The sequence below is a fragment of the Microtus pennsylvanicus genome, chromosome 2 (genome assembly GCF_037038515.1).
Source record: "Microtus pennsylvanicus isolate mMicPen1 chromosome 2, mMicPen1.hap1, whole genome shotgun sequence".
Taxonomy (NCBI): domain Eukaryota; kingdom Metazoa; phylum Chordata; class Mammalia; order Rodentia; family Cricetidae; genus Microtus; species Microtus pennsylvanicus.
This window is the reverse complement of record NC_134580.1, coordinates 100,523,445-100,539,687: the sequence shown is the minus strand read 5'-3', so window position 1 is coordinate 100,539,687 and position 16,243 is coordinate 100,523,445. Positions and strand designations below refer to the sequence as shown.

The window sequence follows — 16,243 nt, the reverse complement described above, 5'->3', positions numbered from 1 at the left end:
AACCTAAGCTGGTCTTGAACTTCAACTGAATATGGCCTTGAATTTCTGGTTCTCCAGCCTCCACCTTCAGAGGGTTGTGATCACAGGCCTATGTCACCATGTCTACATTAGATATTCTTGAGGATAGAACTCAGTGAAAGGGACCCAGAGTTGGCACAGAACACACTCAGACACAAAATTCTAAGCCTATAGGGCCAGGCTATGACATTCCTCTTAAACTGAGTGCCACAGAATTTTTGATATGTCATTTCTTATTTATTGCTCTGTTCAAATTAGTCTCAGATTTCAGTAGAACATTTTTTAAAGTGGGTTATTTAATTTTTTTGTTTGTTTTTTGAACGAGTCTCCATGGATTTACAGGCTAGCCTCAGACTTGTGATCCTATGCTTCAACCCCCACATGTGAAGATTTACTTATGGCTTAGCTGCATTAAAATGAAATACTGGTCTTTTTGATCAAGTCTTTTGAAGTTTGTTACCATTTTCTTCTATACTGAAACTATATAATCAGTAAGGTTATATCTTTAAAAACAATGCTCTTAGATGGTCTAGACTATAGTGTTCTGTATATATGTTTGTTGGGTCAAATTACTCATATTGTCTAATGCTCTGTCAATAGGAAAACCATGTAAAAATCTTATGGATCTATCAATTTTTAAAAAATGTCTATTTATTTATTATGTATACAGTATTCTGTCTGCAGGCCAGAAGAGGGCACCAGACCTCATTACAGATGGTTGTGAGCCACCATGTGGTTGCTGGGAATTGAACTAAGGACCTTTGGAAGAGCAAGCAATGCTATTAACCACTGAGCCATCTCTCCAGCCCAGATCTATCAATTCTTATATGTTTTAAATTTTATTTGTGTGCAGGCCTTGTACGGCACTACTTTTAATTAGACTCATGTAAACTCATACTTGTTATTTTCTGTTTATATGAACCATTGAGCTCTTAAATATGCAAGACAAAACCTCAAGATACATAGAACACGAGATAATATTTTTGGCCCCAGGCAAAGGATTTTTTTTTTAAATTGAGATATAGTGTTAACCATGACCAAAAAATTTGATTCCTTTAAAATTCTCTTCATCCAAGTCACCATAACTAGGGTGAATACACACAGTACTGCAGGGGAAGGTACTTGCAGCGCAAATAATCAACCAAGGATTAGTACCCAGAATATATAAGTAACCCTATAAAACAATAAGAGAGGAATGGCCCAATTAGAAAATTCAGCAAACTTCCGAATAGACCTTCTATAAAAGATGCACAAATGACCAATAAACACATGAAAATTTGCTTAATCACATGGTTGTTAGGGAAATGCAAATTAAAACCACAACGAGATACCATTACATGCTGACCTTATTAGTAAAAAGTGGATTGGCGAAGACAAGAGTTGTAGGGATTCCTGCTGCTGCTGCTAGTGAGAATGTAAAGCTGTACTAGCTCTTTGATCAGCAGTCTCACTTAAGGTTATGTCACCTGTAGTAATATGAGCGGTGGGGCTGCGTCCCCAGCACCCCGGCCGCCTGGCTAGCTTATGCCCCGAAATAATTACACGGACACTGTATTCTTTTAAACACTGTTTGGCCCATTTCTATCTAGCCTCTTCTCGGCTAACTCTCGCACCTGGACTAGCCCATTTCCAATCAGGTGTGTAGCACCCCAAGGTGCGCTTACCGGGAAGATTCTAGCCTACGTCCATCCTGGGTCGGAGCTTCATCGCATGTGTCTCAGAGAGCAGAGCTCTCACGTCCACCCTGGAGAGGGGAGCATGGTGTCTCTGCTCCAGACAGCAGAGCTGTCGAGTCTGAGCTCACTTCCTCTTCCTCCCAGCATTCTGTTCTGTTTACTCCTCCCACCTATGTTTTAACCTATGAGGGCCAGCCAAGCAGTTTCTTTATTTTTTTAACCAATGACCTTCCTCCATCAGTCACCCAGCATTTATCATGTGTCCCTGGGGAAGCTTGCTCCATGTGCACATGCAGCAGTACACATAGAGTGTTTATGGCAGCCTAATTGCTAAGGACAATAACCAAAAGGGAAAAGGAAACAATCACTGTACGCTGGGTATTTAAACTACTCTCTCCTTTAAATTTTAAAATTATGGGGGGTTTTTTGGGATGTGACATGGTTTGGATGTGGAGGTCAGAGGACAACTTGAGTTGTTGTTCTTTCCTTCTACCACGTGGGTCCTAAGGATTGAACTCAGGTCGTCAGACTTGGCGGCAACTGTCTTTACCCACGCGTGATCCTGAATTATACCGTATTTTCATACAATGAAACACAATAGTCCTTAAGCACAGAGGATGCTTTTCAGCGTTCCACGTGGTTGCCGGAAGCTACTAATGCTAGACCCTATATATACTATACTTTCCACCACTACACATGTATAGCTCTGACAAATTTTAATTTGTAAATAAGGCATGGTAAGAGATCGACAGTAATGAAGCAGAACAATTATAAAAATATATTGAACAAAATTAATGTATTTTCTCTTAACTACCGTAAGGTGGTTAGTATGTACATTGTGAATGTGCTGCCCTCTTGATCCCAAGTGGGAGGAGTAGGAAGGCATAAGATTCTGTCCTACTACTCAGAGCTGCATGATTTATTTATTTGTCTGTCTGTCTGTTTATGCAGTCCTGGGGATTCAACCCAAACCCTCAAATATGATAGATAAGAAGTCTCTACCACTGAGTTGCACCTCCAGCTCTCAGAGCCACGATTTTAAATTAATGAATCATTTATGTCTGGAATTTCCCATTGATATTTTCAGATCGTGGTTGGCTACAGGTAACTGTAGCTGTGGTACATGAAACCATGGATAAGAGAAGGAATACTGATACCTCATAATTTTGAGTTTAAAAAAAAAACAGGAACACATATAACAACGTGCCATTTATTTTTAAGTTCAAAAGAAGTTATAAAATTAAAATATATATTTTAGTAATATACAAACATTTAATATAGAAAAAATAAAATAATGCATGTATAGAAAAACCAGCTATAGTTTATATTTTTAAGGAATTTTTATGTAAAATATTATTTATTCGTTAGGGTATGTGTGTGTGCCTGAGTATGCATGCATGCCACATGGGTGCAAGAACCTGAGAAAGTCAGAAGAAAGCATCAGATTCCCTGAAACTGAAATCACAGGTGTTGATAAGCATCCCTGTGGGTGCTGGGAACTGAACCTGGAGCTTCTGCGAGAGTAGTAAGTGCTGTTATCTGCTGAACCATCTCTCCAGCCCCATCTCTTATGTTCTAATACAAAACATAGAGGGGGCTGGAGAGATGGCTCAGTGGTTAAGAGTACTGCCTGCTCTTCCAAAGGTCCTGAGTTCAATTCCCAGCAACCGCATGGTGGCTCACAACCATCTGTAAAGAGGTCTGGTGCCCTCTTCTGGCCTTCAGGCATACACACATACACACAGACAGAATATTTGTATACATAAAAAAAATAAATAAATATTAAAAAAAAACATAGAGTAATGAGTACCTGAAGAATGAGAGGGGCACACAGGAGCCACCAATGTTTCATTACTGTTTGGGTTCTAAAGCTAAGTTATTAATTAGTATTTTTATTATTATTTTCAGAAAACTTCTACATATCTACCACTTGCTTTAATCATTGTGCAGTTTTAGAAATAATTAAAGTATATTATTTGATAGGGAAGACAATGATAACGCCGAGCAAAGTTCCAGGCTCAAATGAGTCCTCACCGCATCCTGGTTGGAGTGAAGTCATTGAAAGACATAGTAAGGGGCTGGACAAATGGCTCAGTGATTAAGAGCATGTACTGCTCTTTCAGAGGACCTAATTTGGGCTACAGCACCCACATCAGGCAGCTCACAACCACCTAAAACTCCAGCTCCAAGGATGAAACATCTTCTTTGGTACTCCGCAGGCTCCTGCATCCATGTGGCACACACTCAGATGTATACGCATACACATAAATAAAAAAAATAAAGTATTTTGTTTAGAAAAATAGTAAGTTTTAAATGCAGCCTTTTAATCATGTCATGTTAGTTACCAAACTCATCTATTATAAACATATACATGTTGTACATGAAAGCAACTTCGGTTGGAAATTCCAAGGAGGGGAACTAGGACCATTTCATCAAGAATAATGTGAGTCTTAAGAACTCTAAACTAGCTGTGCAGCGGTGGCTCATGCCTATTTTAATCCCAGCACTAACTAAGGCAGGCGGATCTCTATGAGCTACTTCTAGGACAGGCTTCAAAGCCAACAGAGAAACCCTGTCGCTCTGACCGTAGAAAGAAGGAGGACTCTAGAGGATGGACATGTTGGAAGGAGTAGGATGAAAAATGCTGTTAACTGGAATACAGTCAGGACTGGTGAAAAAGGACAACGCAGGTGGAAATGTGGATGTGCTTTTTTATTAATTCTTTGGGAATTTCTTTTTTTATTGAGCTCTACATTTTTCTCTGTTCCCCTCCCTGTCTCTCCCTCCCCTCTCCAGCCCTCCTCCAAAGTCCCCATGGTCCCAATTTACTCAGGAGATCTTGACTTTTTCTACTTTCTACTTCCCATGTAGATTAGATCTATGTAAGTCTCTCTTAGTGTCCACATTGTTGTCTAAGTTCTCTGGGATTGTGGTTTGTAGGCTGGCTTTCTTTGCTTTATGTTTAAAAACCACTTATAAGTGAGAACATATGATAATTGTCTTTCTGTGTCTGGGTTACCTCACTCCAAATAATGTTTTAATATAGGAGAAACAGGTAACTCTCACTAATAAAGCAGGAAAAAAGAACTGAAAAGAGGAAAAAGCCAAATGTTTGCTCGACTAAAAAGTATGTTGAGAGAATGCAGAAAAGATTAGTTATAAGCTAATTCAAGCCGTTTTCTACTTTAAGTCTCTGGAGCAAATTTTCAAATTTACAGCAGCATGTTTTGGAAAAGAAATGAGATGGGTTTTTTGTTTGTTTGTTTTTGTTTTTGTTTTGTTTTTCGAGTTAGGGTTTCTCTGTATAGCTTTGGAGCCTGTCCTGGAACTCTGTAGACCAGGCTAGCCTTTAACTCACAGAGATCCGCCTGCCTCTGCCTCCTGAGTGCTGGGATTAAAGGCGTGTGCCACCACCGCCCAGCAATCTGGATTTTTATAATCAAACCCCAGCACTGAAAAGAAGACAATTAAACAGGAAGAAGAGTGCAGATGTGCAAGCCCATCCTCTTAGACTCACGCTGGCAGCACATTTGTAAAGGGCTTCCAACCATTGCAAAATCAAGGAACAGTTTGCTGCAGAAACAAAACACGAGGATCATACTCAGGGAAGCGCCTGTGTCTTGGAAGACCCCAGAGAAGTAGAATGTTATCTTGAGAGGCTTCAGCAAAATCCATGTAGGAAACTGAAATTCAAGTCAGTTTGTGAATCCTGCTTCCATTATTTCAGAGTTCCCCGTAAATTGGAAAAAAAAAATCCAGTGAAATTGGTAAACTATTTCAATATTTTAATAATGCTCTGAATTTATACAATAGTATGTAATTACTGTGGATGTATGATATGCAATGGTTCTTTATTCTCTCCACCATCATTAAGGCAGGGGCAGAAGTAGGGGAAAAGTTTCTCCATGAAAAGACAACTGAAGGTATAAAGATGGGTCATGGTCGCAGCGTTATAGAAGGACACCTGCCCTCCCTCATAATCCACGTATATGCCCACCCTGTTGAGCTCACCCAGTTTCAGACTACAAGAAGGCAAATCCAGAGCCTTTAGATCAGTTTGGTTCCTTAGTCTTAAAAGCCAGAATCCTTGCTCTGGAGTGAGAGGGCAACTCCCTTTCCGAATGATGGATTCTTTGACGACTCCAACTGTCCATTTTGGCTTCTTTCCTACTTCCACTTCCCAGTACCACTTTCCAGAGGTGAAGCCTTTTGAGCCCAGTACAGCCACACTGGAATCAAACCTCTCTGGGTCATCAGGAATTATCTGCTTCACATCACCATGACACACACTGGTCCGGCTTTTGGATAGCACCAGATTTGGATGAGCTGTTTTAGGATCCAGAGTTATTTGAGACAGGCCTAGTAAGAAAATGAGATAGCAGGAAAGGAGGTGAATGCCATTTTCCATAGTAAGAAATAATACTAACATAGATACTTTGTTTTCATTCCAATATGCAGAAACCCTTAGTCAGAAAGTTTCCCATATACTTTCTGTTGCGTGGTATCCATGTTGCTATGTATAGACCTTTTTATATTAGGGATAAAGATAGACTTTGCTCTGAATTAATTTATGTTCTACTGAAGAAACAATACAAATAACGTGAATCTTGACTAATGCCAAGGGGTAAAATTAGGTGAGGCTGTCCTAGGAGATGTCCCTGAGAAGCATGTCTCAACTGGGATGTAACAGGAAATGTCCACTCTGGGCAAGCAGATACTGGAAGGAAGATGAAATGCAGCTGGGTGCTTGTGTAGGAGAGATTGTCTGTTAGAACCCGGGAAGACTGAGGTACCTGGTAGAGATTGTGTTTGGTTTAACATGCAGAGAGACATTGTAGCTCTAGAGTGGTGTGTGCCACTGCTCTTCAGAGTGGAGTTCACAAACTATGTGGTTACCAGCCTAGGACAAGATAACACACACAATGAAAGCCACATTTAGAAATTTGTATGACAATCTAACAATGTAGTTTTATGTCATTTGAATCTGGTAATTACAAAACCAGGCCTGTACTTTGTAAACAGTCTTTAATTTCACATTTGTAACTACTTAATTTATATTGTATTCTACAGTAATAGAATTCTGTGACAGATGAAGATATTTTTAAAATATGTAAAAACTAAGAAAATTTGCCTCATAGAAATAGACTAGTGATCACTGGAGACCAGGAAGAATAGGAGGGATGGGGTAGAATGATATTGGATAACAGAAACCCAAATACAGTAAGATAGATGTTAATTTCAGAGTTTTATAGCACAACATGGTAATCATAATCTACTATATATATTTTTTCCCAGTGAATTTGTTTTGTTGACAGTGCTGGAAATTGAGCCCAGGACCTTGTATATGTAAGGCCAGCACTCTATTACTAAGCTGTATCCCCAGGCTTTTTTTTATATATTTTTAATCAACTAAAAGAGTTCAAATGTTTCCAGCACATAGAAGTAATAAATGTTTGAGGAAACATAAATACTATTAATGATTTAATTATTGTATGTTGCATACTTGTATTAGATATTATATTGCATCCTGCAAATGTCTACAAATATCATGTGTCAATTAAAATTTAGTTGGAGCTGTAGCGCACACCTATAATTCTGGCATGTAGGAGGTTGAGACAGAAAAATCCTAATTTTAAAGCCAGCCTGAGCAATATAATGAGATCCCGGTTTTGTTGTTGTTACTGCTGTTTAATGTTTTATATCAGGTACGTGCCTGTAATCCTAGCACTTGCGAGGTAGAAACAGCAGGATGGGGAGCTCAAGGTCATCCTTGGCCACACAGAACTCTCAGTCAGCCTAGGCTACGTAAGACTCTATCTCAAAAAACGTAAGTTAAAAAAAAAAATAGGAGCTATCAAAAAAGCAATCTGTGACGTAGTAATGGCTCGAAAGTCAATAGCACATACTACTCTTGCAGAACAGTTCTATTTCCAGCACCCACGTCAGGCAACTCACAAGGGCCTGTATCTCCAGCCCCAGGGAACCCAACCTTTTTCTGTCCTCTGTTGACAGACAGCCACACTAAGGAGGACAAACTCATACATAGACACACTTTTGTTTCTTTAAATCCCTTTTTTAACAAACATGGGTGATAAAGGACAAAACAATCCAACAAAAGTGTGGTCAAAAGATTGAATATATCTCACCAACAAGGCATAGGAATGGCAGAGAACCACATGGAGAGATGTGCAACAGGATTAGACATTAGAGATGTGTACATTAAAACAAGGATGAAATGTTACTATATTTAAGGTTAACTAGTTAAAATTAGAAAGATTGACAATAGCAATTTTTGTCAAAATGTAGGGAAAATAGTATTTTCATCCATTGCAGGCAGAAATGTAAACTGATTCCTCCAGTTGAGGGAGAAAAGGGGTTAACAGTTTCTTATAAAATTAAATGCAAATCTTCAACCTCACCATTAGGTTTCCTTCTTAAAGATTTGTAAACAGATTCACACAACTTTATTCTTAACTGCCCTAAAGTATAATCTACCCAAATGTTCGTCAGTGGAAGAATAGATAAGCATATTATGATGTGTCCCTTAAACAAAATTACTGCTATGTGCATCTACATAGGCGAATCAAAGGAAGTGCTGCAGCAAGTACACGGTGCTGTAGTACGCGGTTTACATTAAATCACAACTTGAAAAGACACATCCAAAGTGAAGTAAAGCAGGTCAGCAAGCACTAAGGGCTAGAGCTATACAAAAAGAGCTGACTGCGAAAAGACATGTCTTTGTGTGTGCACACATGTGTTTGCGTACACGGGTATGCCCATGCATGAACTTTTGCCTGTGGAGCTCAGAGGTCCACTTTAGGTGCCTCCTCAATCATGCTCTGTCTTATTTTTTGAGACAGGATTCTCACTGAATCTGGAACTCATTCTTTAACTAGACTGGCTGCCCAGCAAGCCTCCTAAAGATCTACATTTTTCTCCAACTCCATCCCCAGTGCTGGGGTTACAGTTGTTTGCCCCACTTTTTACATAGGTGCTGCAGATTCAAACTCAGGTCCTCGTGTTTGTTCAGCAAGCACTTTATCCACTAAACCATCTCCCCAGCCCCCATCCACCTATATTTTAATAACAGAGATGGATATGTTTGTTAAAACTCATCAGCTTGCACACTGAGAATATTTAGGTAAAATTGGCAGATTCTGCTCTATTAATTATACTCCAGTGAAGTCGTTTTCTTTCGGTATTAGTCACCTGGAAAATGTGGCAGGGATATATTTGTGATTTTAACTAGGTTAATAACAAACAATAATAATATCCATATGAATTTTGCAAAAGCTATCTAAAATTTTATTTCTATACATATCTAGACTATTGCTTCTTTTTCTTGAAATGCCACTTGTGTTATTTTGTCCTGTTCAGACCTTTGATATTTGCAAGAATACAAAAATGTGCTCATTAGTCATATCTACTGAAATTAGATACAGTTTTCTTCTGAAAAACTTTTTTTTCTGAAGCACTGATGATCTCTTAACACTCTCTTATAATGTTGTGTTCTATGCTGTGACTGGCAAGCCCTAAAAGACCTGTAAGGACTCTAAATATATACAAGGAGTACGTATGGAAAATGCCTTCAGAGCAGAGACACTCCAGAGATTCGTGTAGCTGATGCAGCAAAATAGGATAAATTTGTGGCCATTTCTACACATTCTAGATCAAACAAAATCATAGGCTGAGGATTAATTATAATATCAGACTCTTATGTATTATTAATTCAAAGATACATATTCTTAAATCATAGCAACAAAAGAAAAAGAAAAAAGTATTTTTGACTAAACTCCACCCCAAGGGCTGGAGAGATGGCTCAGTGGTTAAGAGCACTGGCTGCTCTTCCAGAGGTGCTGAGTTCAATTCCCAGCAACCACATGGTGGCTCACAACCATCTGTGATGAGATCTGGTGCCCTCTCTGGCCTGCAGACAGACACACAGACAGAGCACTTGTGTATATCTCCATCCTGTCTCAAACAAAAGAACTAACTGGAGCCACAGCAGAGGCCCCACAGATGAAATGTAGATTAAGGGTCATAGGAATGAGTAGCTACTTCCCACTATACCTGGGCAAAGAATGGACTGCATTTCCTTCCAGGTTGTATACTGGATGGGACCTTTGAAGCGGCCTGGGCTCAGCTTTTTGGAGATAAGCTGACTGGGTGTGAGTGCCCTCATTCCTTTCTCCACACTGTAAGGGATAAATAAACAAGAGTTTATTTTTTAGACATCCTCAGGGACAGAAGGCAAGGGACAGAGTGCCATGGAGGAGCACTTACCTATCTATGAGCTTTGTGATGTCCTAAATGAGAAAAGGAGAGATAGAGCAGTCAGATGCCTGTTTATCATCTCTGGAAGTCTGTCTGGTTGTTCTGGTTGAACACCATCCGGGTTTAATTGTCAATACTGGCTTCCTGTGCAGGTGGTCCTCAGCCCATCTTCAACAACAGTTTGTATTCTCCATGGGCTTTTTCCTCAACACCCCAATCTAACCCGGGAAAAACTGACCTCTCACTTGCTAACCTCCTGATTTCTGTAATCCCAACTCTCATAGGAAACAGTAAAGGTGCCAATAAGTTCATAGTTAAGGTCAACTTTTTTTAAAGTGAACACTTCCAAATCCTCCCACAAGATAAAATCAGAAGTAATCCCAGTGCCAAGGGTAACTAAACTTTTGAGTACTGAGGTGATCACCAGTGTTGCTTTAGAGGTGAGACTTCAGGTAGCAAAGTTTGACAAAAAGATTTTTAAATATTTCAGATTATGATTTCTGTAAGCCCAAAACTCAACAAAGGCTATCAGAGACATTTTTTTAAAAAAAGAAATAAAGCTTCAAGGTTCTTTATGGGAAAACAAAAATATTGATGAACTTGTACTAATCATGTGTTTTAGGGATGTGAAAGCACAGCTTCCCACTGAACTCAGAACAAAAGCAGCCTACGTTTCTCCCAGAGGATCTTAAAGCACTGCCATGGTTGGGTTGGGTTCAGATCAATTGAGCTTTCCTTGCCCCCCAACCCCAGGCCCTCTTTCCTCCAAGTGTACCCATAATCAAATTGGTGTGGAATCTCACTTTGAGGAAGTCGAAGGGATTCTGCTGTTCAATCCGTGTCTGAATGTTTGCCAGCATGTCTTTGGCAAGAAGACACTGTTCCTGAAGCTGGTTCAGATTCACCTCCATCTCCTCGCTCAAGACTTTTCCCTCATTCCGGAGCTCGTTTAGAATGTCCTTCTCTTTGTTGTGCAGGAACTGATGCAGTTTTAGAAACTCCAGGGAAAGTTGTTGTTGCAATTGTATCTTGTTGTCCTGGAAACCTCCATAATCATCACCACGATTACTACTGAGACTAGCTAGCACTTAAAGACAGGGGCTCACACTACATACAAGTGGTTACTTAGCATCAACATTCAGTCCTGCCTAGCAGAGCCCTATGGGAGGCTTAATCCTTCTTTCCCAACTAGTTTAATGGTTTAAGAGGAAAGGTTTTGTTTTCATTTTGTTCCTCAGTGCTTGGATAATAACCAGTGTTCTATTAAATAATGTTGTGGAGTCATTCAAACATTCTAAAAAGATTTTTTGGGGGGAGAGGGTGGTTTTGAGACAAGATTTCTCTGTGTAGCCTTAACTGTCCTGGAATTCACTCTGTTAACAAGGCAGGCCTCAGACTCAAGAGATCCACCTGCCTCTGCCTCCAGAATGCTGGGATTAAAGGCGTGCGCCACCACCACCCAGCTAAACATTCTAAAATTAATACCAACAATACCTTCCTAGACTGGCAAAACAGTATCTACCAAATGATACTGTTAAACTAGGGCCATAAGGATCCTGGGGAACCTGTCCTTTCAAAACCAAAACGACTCTTGCTGCCAGGACAACATAAAAGAAACAGATTATGAACAATGCATAAAGTGCTAAACTTGATAATCACTACGCTTGAAGTTTGTGCATGCAAGGTGTGTGTGTGTGTGTCCATCCACAACTTCCTCCCTGGTGAACTCTAGCTTCTTAGTTAGTTCCTCATTGTCTTTATTTCTAATGACTTTATTTCTAATGACTTTTTCCACTTATTCTCAACCACACATAGAATTTTATCATTTACAGAAAATGTGTCATCTCCATGTATCATGACTTTTTGCTCCAAGTTCACTTGTTCCCTCCTGGGGCACTGTTGAAAGTTTGTATTCAACCTGGGCATGGTGATTCAAGGCCCTATTCCCAGAGCTTGGTGGAGGGGACAGGGGGACAGAGGCAGGCAGATCGCTATGAGTTCAAGGCTAGCCTGGTCTACATAAGTGAGTTCCAGGGCTAAATGAAGAGACCCTGTCTCAAGAAAACAACAAAATAAGTTGGTAATCATTGCCGCCCCCCCCCCCCCCCGTTTCTGTTAATAAGCTTCTATCTTCATTGCCTGTCTTATATAGCTTAGATTCCTTGGACAACTATTATCACACTCTTAAAATAGTCTTAACTGTTCTTCTCACCCATGTGTTTCCAGTTTCCCTTTCACCTTTCTCATGATTTCCCAGTCTAATTAGTTCCACTTCCTCTAACTGCATTTTTTTTTTTTTTTTTGGATTTTTGAGACAGGGTTTCTCTGTAGCTTTTGGTTCCTGTCCTGGGATTAGCTCTTGTAGACCAGGCTGGCCTCGAACTCACAGAGACCCGCCTGCCTCTACCTCCCGAGTGCTGGGATTAAAGGCGTGCGCCACCACCGCCCAGCTTGCATTTTAAATATTAAAATTAGTATTTATCTTAAGCTCATTCTATGCTTTCTAGGAAATACCCCCCCAGCAGCTTTAAATACCTTTAAATCTAATGCTGACAGCTTTTCTCCAGCTTTTGGGCTCCAGATTCGCTATTCACTCCTATTTGATCCATCACCACATCTATATGGCCACCTCCCTACGCCATATGCTCTTGTTTATCTCTATATATACACTGCTCTTTAGTTCAGTCAAGTGCCATTGTTCTTGGCATACTAATCTGCAACAGTTTTCTAACCATATGGTCTTTTTTTTTTTTTTTTGGTTTTTCGAGACAGGGTTTCTCTGTGGTTTTGGAGCCTGTCCTGGAACTAGCTCTGTAGACCAGGCTGGTCTCGAACACACAGAGATCCGCCTGCCTCTGCCTCCCGAGTGCTGGGATTAAAGGCGTGCGCCACCACCGCCCGGCTAACCATATGGTCTTATCATTGTCTCTCTAACTCATTTTCCTCATGCATGCTAAGCAAGTATTCTCCCAACAACTGAGTACATTTCCAGCTCGTGACTTCTTCAGCGCATTGTCCTCCTCCACCTAAATTAGAGTCTCCACATAGCTCTCTCTTTGCTACTCTGTTTTCGTATCATATTGTACTAGTCACTATTGTTATTTCTTGGTATTGCTGGCATTATTTAATACCTGTCTCCCAAACTAAGATTCTAATGTGGGATTCTAATGCCTTGACCCATTCCATAAATGTTTGTTGAATGAATACTGGTTGTAGTTTCTGTGGAGATAATTGCCACATAATTTAGCTCCCAACCTAGATACTGATTTGCTGACTCTTTACTATTGTTTAGCACTCCTGTGAAGCCTAAAGTGGAAAGACATGTATAGGCAACAGCTTTACATAGTTTTGGGAGCAGATGGGGGGGATGTAATCTGAGAATCCATGGTTCAGAGGTACCAGGTTATAAACTCAAAGGAAATAAAAGTATTTCTTTGGACATAGCCATCTTTAGTAGGTTTTACTGGGGAAGTCTTTTTTTTGCCATAGGTGAAAGGACAGAACAAGCAGATCTCAATACCACATTGTTCACCTAGTGACTTAACCATCAAAAGACGGCATGTTAGGACAAAAGGCAATCTGTTCAATTAATCAAATATTGGGAACTTTTCCCACCATATGTTTCTTCCTACCCTGAGTAGCACTAGCACTAACTCTGTAACCCAGGTGTGTTTAGTATATTGATATAGCTGGAGTCACAGGAAGGGGAAATTCCAGCTCTGCTTCATAAACCCTTTCCCCTGCCCCTCACCTTGTAAGCAGCAATAGCATCTTTCTGCATAGTTCTGAGAGACTGAAGCTCCTTGAGAGTGTTCTGAAGTTGGCACTGATAGGTAGCTAGCTCATCCTAGAAATAGCAAATACAATTAACCCACAGCAATTTGGGAGATAAAGAAAACAAAGCACAAGTACTGGGGAGATGATGGCTCAGTTAGTAAAGTGCCTGCCACACAAACATGAGGGCCTGAGTAAACGGCTGGACATGGTGGCACACACTTAAGTCTAGTGCTGGGAAGCTGGAGACAGACAGACTCCCTGGGACTTGCTGGCTGGGACTAGCCAGCCCAGCCTAATTTGCAATCCCAGGTCTTTGTGAGAAACCCTGTCTCCAAAAACAAGGCAGACAACTTCTTGAGGTACAGCCTAAAATTTTCCTCTGGCCTTCACATGCATGTACACACTGCCTATAGCACAAAGAGACATCTGTGGGACAGGAAAAGAGCTGTGCCAAAGCACAGGGAGGCAGATGTGGAACAGGACAGGCTAGGCAAGGTGGGGAGTCCAGTCCTGGCTCCAGAAGAGATTCTGCCAGGGTGTACAAGGCACACCAGTATTTGTTTGAACATAGAAATTTTAACATAAGAAACTATTAAAGTTAGCGCATTGCTGGGATGGGTGAGATGGCTCTGTGGGCAAAGGCACTCATTGCTAAACTTGTCAACCCAAGTTCAGTCTCCAGAAACCACATCATGGAAAAAGAACCAACTCCTTCAAATTGTTTCTCTCTCTCTCTCTCTCTCTCTCTCTCTCTCTCTCTCTCTCTCTCTCTCTCTCTGTGTGTGTGTGTGTGTGTGTGTGTGTGTCTCGCACACACACACGAGGAAGTGGGGTGGAAAACACATCTAAAAAACATGGTGTGCCGGGAAATAAATAAGCTCTGAGGTGTTCCTTCTTTGGAGTTCTCCCACTCTCTGGAGTTCTCTCTCATTTTTCTCTAGTAAGTCTGTGTTCACTCAAGTAAACTCTTGTAACAAAGACATGTTACACTTCCACTGTGCCATAATTCCTGCCTCTTGAGAACTGTGACTAGGGCTGAGGGTTAGCTCAATAGCATAGTACTTGTTTTGCTTACACTATGCCCTGGGCTCAATCCCAAGCACCACCAAAACAAAATTTTTGAGTATAATAAGCAACAGAAACAGTTAAGGTTGACATCTTATTATCTAGATATAGGGATTTGAGGAGGCTACCGTAACTGCATCTGGACACCTTTCCCTACACTCTTCTCATTGGAGCATTTCCTTCTCCCTTCTGCCCATCCAAACCCAAACAACTCTCCAGTTCTAGTCTCATACCTTTCCTTCATTGAATCTCCCCTGACCCTCTCAGAAATCCAGAACACTTAGAAATTACAGATGTGACAAACTTCACTCTCACTAATAATTATTATGTACTGTTTCCATTGTTGTGCTTATTTGACACTTCATCAAAGTTTGAAACGTTTATAGCAGGAACATTCTTTTCTGTTCAAGCTTTACCCAGTGTGTGACTGAAGGAGTCAGCCATCGCTCCCCCATAATGCCTTTCCTACATGGAGCATCTCTAGGGAAAGAACTTTCCAGGGCATGTTGTATTTCTGAGGGTGCTACACTTTCTCATTATTTGAATAAAGGGATGAGGTCAGAAGAAAGAAGCAGCCCTCCAAAAGAGTTTTCCTAAGGGATTCCTCGCCACCCAGGTCTTACACACCGTAAAGAAACGGACAGCATCAGAGATTTGCAGAAAATCCTTAGACTGCCCCATAGACAACCGTGCATCCTTGCATTGAAAGCAGATCATTTTCCCTTCTGGCTTACTGAACAGTTTCAGGTTCTCTCCATGCTCTTGGCACTGTGGATGGCCCTTGAGCAGGGGTGACTTCTTAATCTTCTCTACCAGCTTCTCCAGCACAAGATTGAATGTACAGTTGCTATACTGGCATAGCATCTTACAGTCAGGACAGAACGTTTCCTTTGCATGTAGTTTCCAGAAGTTTTGAATACAGACTTGGCAGAAGTTGTGGCCACAGCTCAGCATCAGTGGATCACGGAACCAATCATTACACAGTGGGCAGTGTAGCTCCATCGTAATATCTTGTATCACCACTTTTGAGGGTGCGTGGGTGGTTGGATCAGACATTTCAACATAGTTGCCTGGATCGAAGTTGGAGGGGGGCCTGGAGGATACCTTTGGGAGAGAATAGCTTAATTAAGGCTCTCTCACTGCCCATTTCAATACACATGGATGTAGAACTCCATTCCTAAAGGAGCTGAAAATTCATTCACCCAAAGCATCGTAATCTCTTCTTTGAAAATAATGCAATGGAAGCTGAAGAGATGACTCAGCAGTTAAGGGCACATACTGCTGTGGCAGAGGACCCAAGTTCGGTTCCCAGCATGCATTAAAAATGGCTATAACTCCAGTTTCTGGAAACCCAACACGTTTTCTGGCCTTCACAGGAAGTACACTCATTTGGACCCATATACACATAATTTAAAATAATTAAATAAATAAAT

The 16,243-nt window shown here is 40.7% G+C and overlaps 2 protein-coding genes across 2 annotated transcripts in view; both read right to left on the bottom strand.

The window, feature by feature from the left end:
* The window catches only part of B2m (beta-2-microglobulin), a 48,577-nt gene that overhangs the window by 19,602 nt on the left and 12,732 nt on the right, over nt 1-16,243 (bottom strand). The window lies entirely within an intron of this gene.
* Nucleotides 5,515-15,866, bottom strand: Trim69 (tripartite motif containing 69). Its single transcript, XM_075963793.1, has 6 exons — nt 15,438-15,866; nt 13,720-13,815; nt 10,772-11,005; nt 9,978-10,000; nt 9,765-9,889; nt 5,515-6,053 (listed from the first exon to the last, which is right to left on the bottom strand). Exons 1-6 carry the CDS (start codon nt 15,864-15,866, stop codon nt 5,515-5,517), a joined length of 1,446 nt encoding a protein of 481 aa, XP_075819908.1.